A 15,253-nucleotide genomic window follows, 5' to 3' on the forward strand; every position below is an offset into this window, starting at 1 on the left:
CGGAGCGAAAGAATGTCAGTAGAGGATCTGGTAGCGTAGAGACAGGTCGTCGATCCTGTCGCCCTTCGCGTTCGACCTGGGAAGAGGGGATTGGATCGCCCTAATTGAAAGCATTTCATCAGCTTTATTATCGAGCACATCGAAGGTCCGTCGGATTCCCTTCCCTTTATTCGTCTGGCTGCTCTACACAATTTCGGTCTGTCCGCTGTGAGGTGAAGTCGCATCGCCGCCCGATTCCAGCATATTTCTCACCCCCGTCGCATCCCGGAGATGAAGTGGCAATACAAGGAGGAGCACCCCTTCGAGAAGAGGAGGGCAGAAGGAGAGAAGATCAGAAAGAAGTATCCGGATAGAGTTCCCGTGAGTAAACACATCGCCAGATTAGGGAAGGAACCAGTGACTGCTTATGACGCACTTCTCCGTCGAGAGATCGCTTACTACGGTGCGAGGCGATGGGCTGGCGCCCGTCGCAGTATTTTTCACTTTTCCCCCCGTGATTTCCCTTTAAATTGTCGTTCCCTTCGCGAGGATCATCCTTTACGTTAGTGTCTTGGGCTTTTTTGAAAGTTCGTCTTGTCTGTTTGTTTCTGGGGCGAAGCTATTGCTCTTTGTTCCTTGCTTTTTGCGCCATTGTTCCTGATTGAACAAGGTCATTGGTGTCGAAGAACTCGATTGGAAGGACATGACTAGACATGAGAAACTTTGGATTTTACCTGTGTGTGGATGCTTCCTATTTTATCATTTTCATACGTGTGATTGGGGGCTTAATGAAAGGCTGAGATTGGCACTCCATCCCACGGCGAGCATCGTGCCAAAAGGGAAGGGTACATAGTATTCCACAGGTGTTTGGCTTGGGGTAATTTTAGCAGGTAAAGGTGTTGACCTTGGTGGGTTTTTTGCAGTTATTACGCGTTTTCGATGTTTTTTTGTCTTGACCAATAGCGTACTTGAATGCGACACATCCCAGATGTTATTTTACAACTACGGTTATGAGTTGGTAAGGTTAGATAGGAAATATCTTCATTTTTATGATTTTTTATCATCAGCAACGTCTTGAGTTAATTTATGGTGGTCATTATTCAGGCCACAGTCCATCAGTCAAGCCTTGTTTATATAATTGTTGTCTAACGTTATGTACATTATAATTATCATGAATAATAGATCTTTATATTTATTTGTTATTACAAGATCTTTATATTTATTTGTTATTACAACTTTGAGTGAACTGCCCCAGCCTTGTAGAAGAGAGGAGGCAATGTTGTCATTTCAAGTTCAGAGGGTGATGTCAAAGATAACAATGTTGATAACATGAAATTTTCAATAGATAACATTATTTCACATTTAATTTAAGTGGTATTAGATTACCTGTATATGACAGTTTTACCTCCAGTCCATTCACACAATGGTACTTTATAATCCAACAGTTCTTGGTTTAATGCCAAGTTATCAGACGCAATTTTTCTATGTCCAATCAATCTATAATTTCTTGCCTTGAGTTAATGTATCCATCCCTTCATTTGATATGTCAGGCAGTCCGATTGTCATGTATTAATATATTTTTTCTCAAACTTTCCCCCTATTGTCCAACACTTCTCTGATATTTGATATGTTGTTGGGATTCTAAGCAAATATGTTTGGTAGATTATATGAAAGATGAATTGACATCAATATAATGTAATGAGAGCAAACTGCCAACTGATATGTCATTGAAAAGGCTTTGACTTTTAGAAAACACTTACCAGGTATTTGTTTTTCATTTTGTATCGATACAATATTATCAAAATTAATTCAAAATTAATTAGGCCTTGATATAGTGTATTTCTTGTAAAAAACTGGTCTTGCTCCAAAAGTAAGGTTTCCTAAGTAACTCCTTTGTACAGTATAAGCGTAACAGTATACCAGACACTCACTTTCTCTGATTAGAAAGTATTGATTTGCTAGACCTGAGTAACAAGTGGAATTTCCAAATGCAAAGCAGTGCGAGTACTGCAATATTATTGCGCAACCCATGTTCAGTAAGGGAGTAGAGTTTTTCTACAAGAGTAATTTTTTCATCGGCAGATCTGTAGTTAAGCAAGTCTTGGGTCAATTATGTTCGTTAGTACTATAGCTTTGATTCTAGATCCATTAAAGCATGTGGCATGTTATGATTGAAGGATTGTACTTCATGTTATTTCATATTTAATGGTACATATTATACTAAATGCTATTTTACAATCGATATATTGTACAATATCAAATGGTGTAATTATATGTGGTGGTTACTTCCTGCATTGTACTGTCAAGAATCAGTAATAGACAAATGTTAGAAAAGGAGTCAAAAAGCACAGAATAAGCTTTGTTGTTGTTATATTACTCCAGTAGTTAATACAATATCTGTACAGCAACAAAATCTAATACCACTCAGTAAGGCACTTATGAATTACTCAAATTAGCTGGTACACAGCTGTATAATCCCAGACGATGCAGTATATGCTCAATATTTTATGTTTCAAGTTGGAGGAGGTACAGTATTTTATAATTTAATGGTATGGCGACTAAGTAGGCCATTGACTGATAACACGGAAGAAATCAGAATCATTCATGGCGCGTGCATTTTTATCAGTCCAGAAATGGGGATGGTCAAAGAGGTCGCAGAAACTTGGTACGAGTTGAGTGAGCACTGTCATAAACGTGATGGGAAGTTGTAACAGTTGGTTAAGTGAAGCTGCTTTAGATTATCATTGTAGGATTCATGATTATTTTGATCACAAAGTTACTGCGTTATTATGACGGGACTATGAAAACGTCCCAAGCACCGCTGCAGATTGTTGATAAGATGAAAATCTAATGATAAGATTAGATAAAAGTTACCCGTTAACCCACTGATAAGCATGGAGTATATTAGGTGATTTGAGACACTGATACCAAGAAATTTCAATATTCAATTTCGTAGAAATATTGAAAGTTATGTTCCTCATTGCATATGTTGTTCGCAAGTTTGTCTATTAAAGCCATGTAACATAATGTGATCAGAAGTTTGAACCCCCATGTTTATCAACACATTGATTGTGAGAAAGACCTTGAGTGAAGCCTTGTCCTCCGAGCTTTGTCATTGTGATACAATGCTTCCTGAGAGTAATGTACCTACACAACAGACATTCATAATTCCTTTAAATTGGTAAGGAAAATCCACTAACATGAAAAATCGATTGGGTATGCTGTAGCTAGGGTTCATAGATATGATTTATAAAATATATGTAATCTACCAACCAAACATCATCTTTTCTTTTGAATGTCGAGTATCAACTCTTGAGAGTATTCATGTTTGACTATTTCAGGTAATTGTAGAAAAGGCCCCCAAAGCTCGTATTGGCGACCTGGACAAGAAGAAGTATCTCGTTCCTAGTGACCTTACTGTTGGCCAGTTTTATTTCCTAATCCGTAAGCGTATTCACCTTCGACCAGAGGACGCCCTTTTCTTCTTTGTCAATAATGTTATTCCTCCTACATCTGCAACTATGGGCTCACTCTACCAGGTTAGTAGCTGTGACATAGCAAGAGGCCTGCAGTATGTTCAAGTTCTTGATAAGTAGTATTTTAATTATTTTGTTGCCAGAGACCAGAAATAAATCTTCATTGTTGAGATTCAATTGCTTTGAAATTCAACAACTTTTGGTTTGTGTTTTAACTTTGGTCATGAATTTTTGCAATACTTTTTAGTGTCATATTGCATCCACCCCATGAGCAGTAACCCAATGTTCCAATCATTTGTTCATAATATATGCCATTTTACCTTATAGGTAATTTAATAAGGTGCAATGCGCTATATTTGCTCATGTAAAGTAGATTATTTAATCTTTTTCGGGAAGGAACTTATGATAAAAGGTGAAGCCAAATCAGTTTCCTAATTTGGTAATAGTATATATTCCTTCCAAGGTGTTGCTATACAATTTTGTCGTGAATGTTATCCATTCCTTTCACCTGATTGTAGTCTTTGTCTTTTAATGGTTTCTCCACCCATATGAGTTAAGATCTATCGGACTTCATGACTATTGTCCTGTTCGTACATGAAAGGCCATTTTTAAATGTTATATTAATTGAAAAATTGCCAATACTTTTGGAATTGTCAGACTTTGAAATGTGTTTACGTTCCTGAGAAGAATAAGGTTTTAAAAAAATTATTACATTGGTTGATTTTGCTTTTGAATCGTGCAGCAATATAGATACATTACTGCATTTTTATCTTACGCACTCTATAGCAAGAGATATAGAGAGGGAGAGAGATCTTTTATGCCTTTCCATGTCATTGCTGTAACTCATAAACTCTCCTTGGAATTTTAACATAATTATTTACTGTATTTTTTCATCTGAATCTATTGGATCTTCATGATTATCAATACCTGCCTCTTTATCATTTGTTTTGATTGTGGAGGTAATGAGACGGCAAAAAATAATGTATTTCAGTAAGTGCTTGGGACATTTGAAACCTGAAGTTCTGTATCATTAAAGTGAACAAGACTACTGACATCTATTGAGAAAAATGCTCAATAAATGCTTGCTAATGAAAGAGGAAGGATATAAAACAAGAATGTATCAAAGAATGAATAAAATCAGGTGTATGAAAATAAATAGGGATGTTTTACGGTAATGAACGATATTCTCATAATTGGAAGAAAACTACACGGTCACTGTTCAATTAGTAACAGTGTGTCTGATGAGTTTAACCTGTGGCCTTGCATGGTAGATGCCATTTTGAAAATGGACTGTACAAAGCTGGTAAACAGATATGGTGTGACGCTGCCAATTTTTAATTTGGGGGTAGGGGCCGCTAGGGCCCTGCAGAATTTTTGTTTCTCTCAATAACTGTCACTATCTGTTCATCCGCAAACAACCTAGTTGTACATTCAGATTAGTTATGTTTTCAGATTCTCTCTCTCTCTCTCTCTCTCTCTCTCTCTCTCTCTCTCTCTCTCTCTCTCTCTCTCTCTCTCTCTCTCTCTCTCTCTCTCTAACCCAAGGTCAAATCGGTAAATTGAGGTTCTCTTAGACAGTTGAAAATTATTACATAGATAAATTCATTACATTATATAAAGATGATCAAAGCTCATGTTTGCAAGCAGTGGTAGCTGCAGGCTCCACCATGTCCAGCTTATTTGCTACATAGCTATTCAGCTACTTTTAACTTTATTTCAAATTTTACCATTAGTAATGCGACTCAGTGGTATAGTATGGTTAGGCTGTTTATCTGAGTTTTTGTGACTTTCATGCAGAATTTTTTTGATACCCCTGATAATTATAGGCTTCTTGTAATTAGTGCTCTTATTGTGTATTTTGTGTTTCAGGTAAAACAGTAAATGAAATTAACTTAGGTGTCATGCAAGGTAAGAAGCTGTGATACTCATTCATATCTTCATTGCTCTTTATTTTATTTCCAGGAACACCACGAAGAGGACTTTTTCTTGTACATAGCATACAGTGATGAAAGCGTTTATGGCGAATTGTGTTGAAGGTATCTGATAGAATGGCTAGTGTACCACTGACGAACTAATTCCACTAGGCTGCAGCCTTTGGGAGCCTTGAGAGGGGCTTTGCACTTTGAAGTGAAGTTTACATTCGCAATCGAACACCAACAACTTTCAGGGCTGCTTATTAGTCTTGTGTATAGAGGCTCTAACTATAAATGGTACTATTCATTGCTACTTGTACGGTCGTCACCTCCCTCTCCTCTTAAATGAATGCGAAAGAATCTTTTACCAAAAACGAAGGGGATGCATTTATCGTGTTTTGTGTGAACCAGTATACTCTGTAACGTGGAAAAGCTTGAGGTTTATACTGTATTACTTTTTCATTTTTCACTTTGGTACATTATACAAAACTCGTAACAATTTTTGTGGTTTTTGAATTTCGGCACAATGTAACTTGTACTGTAGGTAGCATCACATCAACATGTAATGTGTACGAAGGGCAGCAGCATGTGCGTGCATGCCTTTAGAAATGGAATATTGAGTACCCCTCTCTAACTAGTCAAATATAATAGGCAATACACTGTTTCAAATACTAGTAAGTTTAAAGTAGCAATTGCTGAATTTTGAGAAGTAATTGGAAAAATAATTAAAAATTTTTTTTCTCCCTCTAACTATGAGCCTTGGACTGTCACACTACTCAACTGAAAAGCATAACAAAAAAAAAAAAAGTGAATTGGGATAGCAGAGGTTATGACGTTATTTTCTCGTGGCTGTGCCCCCCATTTGGTGATTTCACCGACATGTAATCTTAGTGTAATTTGCCAAAGGGTTTTTCTTTCACCAGTTGTTAAGTAATGTAGCATTTTATTTCCATCGACCTTGTGTCACCGATTATTATGTATCCAAACGCTGAACAAAAATGGGTTGCTTATTTTTGTTTTCTTGAAAATTTAAGAGTTTCACTTGCTTTTTGTGTTGAAGAAGGCACATTCACTGGAGATATATTTTGGGTATGAACGGTACTATACTGTCAACAGTGTATTCATTCATAGGTTAGCGTATTCCTCTAGTGTTCTTTTATTTCCTTCCTAAATATGTGTAAGAACTTAAGTTTTTTATTTGTTTTCTTTTTGTAAATATCTTACAGTACATATTGATTTAATCATAGTTCTAAGTGTTTACGAGGAGAAAAAAAGGAAGACTTTCTCATTTTTTTGGTCAGATATTCTTAATTCTTGATCACTGAAATTATTGCATATATAGACGACTATTTTGGAAATTTATTTTGTGTCTGGTTTTTCAAGTCCTTTTTTTCTCAGAATTTGAAATTTTCTTTTCATATGTATGACTATGTTATGTGATATGCATTGAAATTTAAAAAGAATAAAACCCAAAAAGACCAGTGTTAGTATTTTTAGCCCTTATAGCCCAGCTATTTTTTAAACATCCTTGTCGGACAAGCTTGTATTAAATTGTCTCCTGTGACGAGTGGAATTTTATTGTGTACAACAATAAGCTTGTAACAAGCTTCTTGATACTCTGGTCTGTGTGATTCTTAATTTTGGTGAATCTGCAACTACAGTACAGAGAAGTAAAACTAAAATTCTTGTATATTTTTTCCTCAAAAACCAGCATACAGGTAAACATCTGTCATACCTGTGTGTTAAGGAAGTGCCACTTCAAATTAGGCAACGATTAATCGTGAAATGCTTCAGGAATTTGGCTGATTACTAGCGAACCTGAAGTAGGTACAGTTATACAACCACAAGTTCTGTAGTTAGATACAATTGGTGGTTAGTTGGCAAGAACTCCATCCAATTTTATGTGCCCTTTAACGAAGGAGAATTTTGTTTTCATGTACAATGTGTTATGAGAAGTAAAGGTAATTTAAAGTTGGACAAAGAAACATTTAGATTTGATTGCTAGTTTTCTGCTGAAGGTATTTTGAATTTGACGAGTGTGCAATTATGCATGTCATTTATTTTACCTTTGCAAGAAGTGTATTAAGTGCAGCTCTTCCTAATCGACTTGGCCAAATTTTGTACGTTTACCATTAACAAAAACAAAACATCAGTTACTGTTTGTGCAGGCAGTGCATAGAAAAGATCATGGGAATACATGGAACTACATACCAGAAACATTCAACCCGTTGTAGTGCCTGTTTGTTTAGCTATTGTTCAGTAACATTGAGTCAGAGCCTTATTGTTGTAGTTTGTGTTTTGTCATCATCAATTACTTAACGCTATGTTTATATTTTTTTATTTTATGATTGATAACCCTGTTTGACCTGAAAATTATACGTGTTCCTGCAAATTGTAGCCTGCACTCTTGTCGATACAATGAACTGCAATAATTAAACGGATGGACTTCGGACATTGTACAAACAGGTATGGTTACCGTAGGGTGTGTTTAAGGTCACCTGAGATGATCACTCTTGTTGACCGCTTTCTCTTGTGGTGATATCTTGGTTTGAACTTATTCTCTTTGCCATAAAAAGCAATACTAAGAATCAAATAGCCTCAAGAATATTATTCCATGAACTACATTAGTGTAGACAATAAAGATTTTAATCAAAACGTAGAGCCAGTAATAAACATGGTTGAACGGCCACGAATTGTTGGTCAGATTATTAATATTCAAAAATAATAATGAAATAAGACAAAAAGGCCATTTGCATGCAGAGCAATGCTTCCACAATAGAATGTCCACATGTGAAAAGAGGCAGTAAATGAAAACTGTTTCAGTATTTGATAACTAACGATTTTTCATTCCAGATATCTGGCAGTGTGTGAAACCAATAATTGCTGAAACTGTAACAAAGTAGAGGCTCCAATATACATGACTCTGAAATGAAGAGGAAGTAAAACTATGCTACAAGATATTTAAAATATTTAAATGTAGCCATTGTTTGTCATATGTAATGAACAACAAGCGGTATTAATTATCTCTTGCTCATCTGGCCACAACACGAGCTGCATATAGCCAATGCAACTTAATAATCATGAAAAACAATTTCTGTTTAGTTTGCAGGTCGACCAATACTCCCATTAGGTGGACCCACGTCTTCGTAGTGTACAGTCTTATTAAAACTTTTATTTCCTTGCCGTAGCTGTTTATGGGTAGATAAGATATCTTTCATGCTTTCTTGAATGTCCGTATGTTTTCACATCTCACTAATTCCAAGGTAACGTATTGAACAGTGACCTCAACTTGGTATTGTTGTTACTATATTTATCTTTTTTGTAGCTTTGTGCTTTTCCAAGCAAGGTTGCTCCTTGGCTTCTAATAATGATAATAATATTATCAGGGTTCTACGTGATCAAAAGCAAGTTTTTCTTAAACTTCTTTTTTTTTATCTTTGCTCCTTAAATGTAGCATTTTTAAAAAATTCTTTTACGTTTCTGTTAATGCCCTGTATAATGTTCAGTGTTGCTGAATCACTGAAAAGATTAGAAAATTGACGTTTTTGGATGTATATGATCACGAGATGACGTTTGCACCTACTCAAAATTTAGCTGTTGTATAAGAAATTTTGTGAATGTAGCTTTAGGTCAGTGCCTCTGCGTGTTAAACCTGTGGAAGTTTACTAGTTTTCGACACAACTCCGGTCCCGCTGTAAACTTCGATGTTCGGTTTTCCAAAAAAAGATTTTGTTGCGATCTTACAGAAATTTCACGTAATTCACCTCTTTTTCGTTTAGATGGTGTACACATTATCCTTCGACAATCACTTTGGCTGCAATATATATTTATTCAATCATTGTTAACACTCTGTATCACTCCATGTTTCCAATGTCGATATTCCTTTTCTGAGATGAGATGAGGAGCTGTTACAAAGAAAGACTCCCCAACTACTACTACTACTACTTCTCCGTCAAGTGTCTTGTTACTAAGGGGAACCTACCGTGATAAATATATTCATTTAGATAATTTCCAGTTCCTGCTTCGCAAATTGAGTCATTTAAAGTGACAAGAGTCGCATTTGCGTCGTAGAGTCGTGAAAACCTGAAGATGACACTTCTCTTCTTCGGCGTAGGCTTAAGGCGTCAGAGCTTCCGCCTGTCAAGTGCCCTTCAAGCAAAGAGGACCCCCAAATTTCAGCAGCAGGTCGGCAGGTGTTATGGCCCACATTTCATTGCCCAGGTAAGAGTTTTGGCAGAATTAAGTAGTAGCTCCGCGTCGGGTATTACTTTCGGAATTTATTTTTCCTATTGGCTAGTATTTTGGTTATCGAGAATTTACCGTCATTTTTTGTCGGTCGACTGTAATTAACCTGTAATTAACCTCGGTTAATTACAGTGTTATAGGGGGCTTTTGGTAGAAAGTGGAGTTTCCTTCATCAGGGGTGTCCGGTGGAGTGGAGCCCCCCCCCCAGGCTAAGTAACACAGTCTGCTAGGTTAGGTTAGGTTAGGGTACATTAGGTTAGTATAGTTCCTTTTATAATAGGTTTCCTTAGCCAGTCCCTTCTTGAGCATATTACGGCTCCCTGATGACTTACGGATACGTGGAACCATTCCGTAACAACAGCATGGCAGTCCGGTCTTTCTCCAAACGTTTCCAAAATCCCTCATTCCCGAAGGGTCGCCAACCATGTTGGGTAGATATGAGGTTAATAATAATTGACCGACAATAAACGTCACCACCTCCTTCATCAGCAACACTAAAAGTATAGGAAAAATCGATTTCTATGGTAATAGTCCGTGCGGAGCTCTGGTTTAGAAATACCTTATTTTTATAGGAACTCTATGTTGGACAATGTTTAACTTCACAAATTTAACTAGATATTCTGGTTTTTGCGAGACAGGCATACAACACTGTAACTTACACGTGTGATTTGTGAAGGCTTAGCTTTGTTTCCACGAAATCACGACCCTATGTTAAAACTAGATAGTATTAGAATAACCTAACCTAAGTAGCTATTGGTCGCCGCAGCTTGATACGAATGGGTTGTTATTCAGTGTTTGAAGTTGTAGACTACATACATTAGGCCCAAATATTTATATATTGTTGACTTTTATTGTAAGAATTTATTCAGCTTGCAGGTAGTTTGAGCTTAAATTTTTAAAAAATTTTGTGATTTTTTACACAATTGCAGAATATTGTTTTATTTTTAAGCCTCTTGCATATTGTTAGAATTAACGTGTAATTTCACATAGGCAATTATTTCTTTTACCTTAACTGATTGAATTCTGTCACCTGCCAATTTTAGGACAAAAGCCCATGTGTTAGCATAGATACAAATTTTAAGCTAAATGTAATGTTAGTTACTCCTATGGGCTATTCTGGAATGAATGTATTAGCTGTGGTTTACACCGATTAGAAGGTAGTATATTTATTTTAAATGACATTGATTCATTGTCCTGAATGTTTTTATGTGGATTATTATTTTTATGAATGCGCTGTAGTGGATTATTACTGTAATTTTTCATTTGGACTTTTCTTCTTCAAAATGATAAAAGATGACTGTTGTCGACTAAAATCACGTTGAAAAGATGATGACAATTTGTATCGTTTTGTCGTGAACACCCATTGTTCACTGAAGTCCATATATTTTTCAGAACTTTCGCATGTTCAGTGATGAAGTTGCCGCGTCCAGGGCAGCAACCTCGGAGAGCAAGTTCAAGCCCACCATTTTTGACAAGATTATCGACCGTTCCATTCCAGCAGATATTGTGTACGAAGATGAACAGTGCCTAGCTTTCCGTGACGTTTCACCCCAGGCTCCCGTCCATATTCTTGTGATCCCTAAGAAACGTATTCCGATGCTCAGTGAAGCTGTGGATGATGAAGCCCAGGTAAGGTTTCCTTTATGCAAAATGACATTTCTTTGATACATTGCCATAGTGCAGAATTTTTTAAGCTGATCGGATCATAATGCCATACAGAATAATGCGTAGTCAGCCATTTTTAATAACTATGGTTGTATAGGTTTTGTAATTTTTACTTATCCTTTGCATCTCTCAGTAAATCTTTTATGATTTATGAAATACAGTATAGCTGTTGAAGAAATATTGTTTTGTTTTTATTTAGTTAAAGACTCAAGTAGCATTTGTTTGATATAATCTTTCATTTGAATTTGATTTTCATCTTTCTAGTAATCTTTTGGTATTTTGATATCTTTTTTAATTCATTTCTTTCAAATGTTAACCATAAATATGTTGATAAATAAAATACATGTAAAGTTGTTGCCTTATAAGTTTGTCTTTTACTAAACTTTGTTTCGTTGCAGCTTTTGGGACATTTGTTGATTGCTGTCAAGAAGGTTGCAGCTCAAGAGAAACTTGATAATGGATTCAGAGTTGGTAAGTCTAGTTGAATTGTTGGTGCTCACGACAGCGATATTCATGTAAACTTCATAGATACTACTAGAGGTAGTTAATCTAGTAGAGAGGCACACAGTAGCTCAGATGTTTTTATATAAAAACAGAGTACAAATCCAATTTGCCTTACTTGATGCATGCAGGCAGGAAGTACCAATGCATAGTGTTGTAGTTCACCTTTACAAATTAGTTTGCAATGTTCTTTGTTATGTACTTATGAAGCAATTGCTGCATCAAGAATTTTAGTATCTCATATCAAGAAATTTTTTTATATGAATAGTTTTATTTTAGTCGACATAAATAAAAACCTGTGTTATTGTATCATCATTTGTGACCTTAATTTTGTGATGGTAGGTTTTAGTACATTATTAAAATCCAGAAGAATACCACACATCATTACTTGAATCATAGCATGTGCTGTACTTTGAAGTTACGGTATGAAATTCAGTTTCCATTCTAAGGTTGGACTTGAATACAATATATAGATGTACTGGTAGGATTTGTGCACCAGTAGTACTTTTTCTCTTCGTTAAGATTTCCTTAATTGTGATATATTACAAATTTAACTACAAAAAGTTAATGTTCTAGCTTGGTCTTTCAAATAATTTCTTCAAAAAATGGCAAAACTCCTACTACAAAATTTTTAATGTATACACATTGTGGAAAACCAATATCTTTCTTACAGATAAACCTCGTCTTTTCTTTTCAGTCATAAACAATGGGAAAGACGGTGCTCAGTCAGTATATCATCTCCATCTCCACATTCTTGGAGGCCGTCAAATGTCATGGCCACCTGGTTAAGCGACACGCATAATTTTTCTAACATGGTTACCTATAAGTGTAGAAACTATGGGGCTGTAGTTACCCTGAGCTTTATGAGTGATAATGAATAAACCTATTTGAGGGGATAGTTTTCTAGTTTTATCTGACGTGAGTCATACCTGTAAAACCATTGTCATTTGGGAGTGTTAACAATTACCTACCGCTTTATTTTGGGGGACCATGACTGTAGTAAGGCACCATGATGCAAAACTTTCTTTTCTGTACCTCCCATGGTGCACTGTAGGCATTACTTTATGCTCTGTGCAGCGTCCCTCCAGCTCCTAGCTACAACCCCTTTCATTCCTTTTACTATACCTCTGTACATATTCACACTTCCCTGACACTCCACCCTCTCCTAACAGTTGTCTCAACATCATCTTCAGTGCTGAATGACCTCATCAGTCCCACTGCTTGGCCTTCGGCTTAAATTTTATACAGTATTCCAAATTCACTGCATATAAGATTAATCATTATTCTCCACTTGGGATGAGAAATACAGTTATCAAGGGTTTATACCCTTGAGCATCAGTTTTTAACCAACATGCTGAAGCTGCATAATTTGGAATTGTGTGACTTTTCAAGATCAAAGGCCCATGGAATAGGCCCAGTTACCTTGGCTTGTGTAATCTCAACCTCCAAAAAGGAGAACGGGTTTTAAGTCAGAAAAACAGACGCAGGAAGACAATTTTAAAGCTTGGAAATAGAAGGAAAGTAAGTAGCTGGTTTCCCTAGAGTAATTGGTGGAAGAATGGCCTGTCACTTATTACATGGTTGCCTGAGAGGAACAGGGATCATCACGCTGAGCTCAGCAGAACAGAGAGCAAAATAGTATCTACAGAAACAATGAGAGAAGCCACAGTGCAGTGGAAAGTAAGAGAACTGAGAGGTGAAGGCAGGATCTGCAAGCAAATGAATTACCATAGATTCAGTCTTTTTATGATAATGGTGGTTGGGAAGGCATGTTATTAGTTTATTCTGCTCTTCTCCTGTCATGTGCATTTTATACCTGAATTTGTTTAGTCTAGGTCTTCATATATGTCCTTTTACCTTATTATCGTGGGTCTTTTTACAGGTCTTTGTCTTTCTACTTCCATATCTACTACTGTTTTGACTAACAATTCCATTCTCATCACATGTCCAGACACTCAGTCTTTGATATGTCAGTTTATTTTCTAGCTGGTGGACAACAAATCCCTCCACAATAGTCCAATAATCCCATTCTTCTTTATCCAGGCAGTTGCTACTTTTTTTTCTGCCCTGTCAGTACCTGCTTCACAGTCTATTTTGTCCCCAAAGTAGCAGAAATTTTACCCCCTCTAAGACCTCTACTTCCACCACAATTTGTTCATCGTAACTCTGTCTCTGTCTCCCAACAGCTGATTCATAGTGCAACTGCAAGGTTTTCCTTCTGTTACACCTTTCAAACTTTTTTACTATCAATTTCCATTCGAGTGCTGAATGACCTCATAGGTCCCAGTGCTTGGCCTTTAGCCCAAATTCTATATTCTGTTCTATTCTCTACATCGTTACCTATATTCCACCACCATGTCTCTGTCAGTATATTTTGGCAGATTCCACTGACCACTTCTTGATGCCATATTTGATGACACTTTCCTGGATTTTCCATGTTTTATTACTGTATTTGTTTCTTCATCATTCTGTCCCTCATTAACGAATCGGCTTATAACAGCCGTATGTTGTGTTAAGCATGTCTCAGCAAGTGGTCACTCTTCTTAGGGATTAGCTGTTTCCAGCCAATTCTTAGGAAGACATGTTTTGGAAGAGAAAGCCTAGTCAAATTAGGTAAGACATGCTTGGAAGGCAGAACAAAACATTTATTTCCTCCATATCCCTTAGGAATGATCTGGTCAGAAAAGCAGTCCTTTTTTGTAGCGAACATACCTGCTCTTATCCTTTTTGTAAGTTGCTGGGTTTAATGCATCACTGGTACTTGCCAGTCTTGCACACTTATAAGCTGCTCAGAATTTTTGCAGTGTTTCTTGGACACCCCTCCCAAAGCTCTGCACTTCTTGTTACTGGACAAAGTACATTCTGAAAATAAAAACATAATGCTGAACATGATAGTTCCATATATGAAGAAAGCATGTCTGTAAGTTAGTCTGTTTCGCCTACATTGATTGCCAAGTTGTGCACCCCTCTCTTTGGAGGTGGGCAAATTACTTGCATTTGGATAAGATCACAATCTTGCAATTGGCATTTTAATCCCAAAGGACTGGACTAGAAATGGGCACTGAGGTGCTCATCTTGTTATTTCTGATCAGACACTTCGTTTACATAAAGGGAATTGTATCAACATTCCCCTGCACACATCACAATGGTGGGTTCCATTGACACAAGTTTCCTCTCAATCTTATGTATGCACACAGTCACCTCCCTTGCCTCACATATTCTGTGACTGTTGTCTGAACTAACATCATCCATTATGTATAATGTACTCCAAATACCTGTATGGATCAACTGGTTCCATTCTTCCTCCATCTTCATTAACATTTATTGCCCCATGTTCTGGGTTTCCATTTATCCTCATAACTCTGTCCCTCATCATGTTTACTGTCAGCTTTTTTTGTCACAGACACATGAAAACTCACTAGTTTGTGCAGTTTTTCATAATTATGCCCAGTAGGTACTGTATCATCTACAAAC

At 36.7% G+C, this 15,253-nt stretch overlaps 2 protein-coding genes across 2 annotated transcripts; both read left to right on the forward strand.

Moving 5' to 3' along the window:
- Positions 1 to 14: 14 nt before the first annotated feature.
- On the forward strand, positions 15 to 6,849 carry Atg8a (Autophagy-related 8a). Its single transcript, XM_067088620.1, has 3 exons — positions 15 to 360; positions 3,321 to 3,518; positions 5,418 to 6,849. Exons 1-3 carry the CDS (start codon positions 271 to 273, stop codon positions 5,487 to 5,489), a joined length of 360 nt encoding a protein of 119 aa, XP_066944721.1. The 5' UTR covers positions 15 to 270; the 3' UTR covers positions 5,490 to 6,849.
- Positions 6,850 to 9,299: 2,450 nt separating this feature from the next.
- On the forward strand, positions 9,300 to 12,677 carry LOC136829762 (uncharacterized HIT-like protein Synpcc7942_1390). Its single transcript, XM_067088628.1, has 4 exons — positions 9,300 to 9,589; positions 11,006 to 11,242; positions 11,677 to 11,749; positions 12,477 to 12,677. The coding sequence occupies exons 1-4, from the start codon at positions 9,458 to 9,460 to the stop codon at positions 12,566 to 12,568; spliced, it is 534 nt and encodes a 177-aa protein (XP_066944729.1). The 5' UTR covers positions 9,300 to 9,457; the 3' UTR covers positions 12,569 to 12,677.
- The last annotated feature ends 2,576 nt before the right edge of the window (positions 12,678 to 15,253 follow it).

This window comes from Macrobrachium rosenbergii, chromosome 45, assembly GCF_040412425.1.
Source record: "Macrobrachium rosenbergii isolate ZJJX-2024 chromosome 45, ASM4041242v1, whole genome shotgun sequence".
NCBI lineage: Eukaryota > Metazoa > Arthropoda > Malacostraca > Decapoda > Palaemonidae > Macrobrachium > Macrobrachium rosenbergii.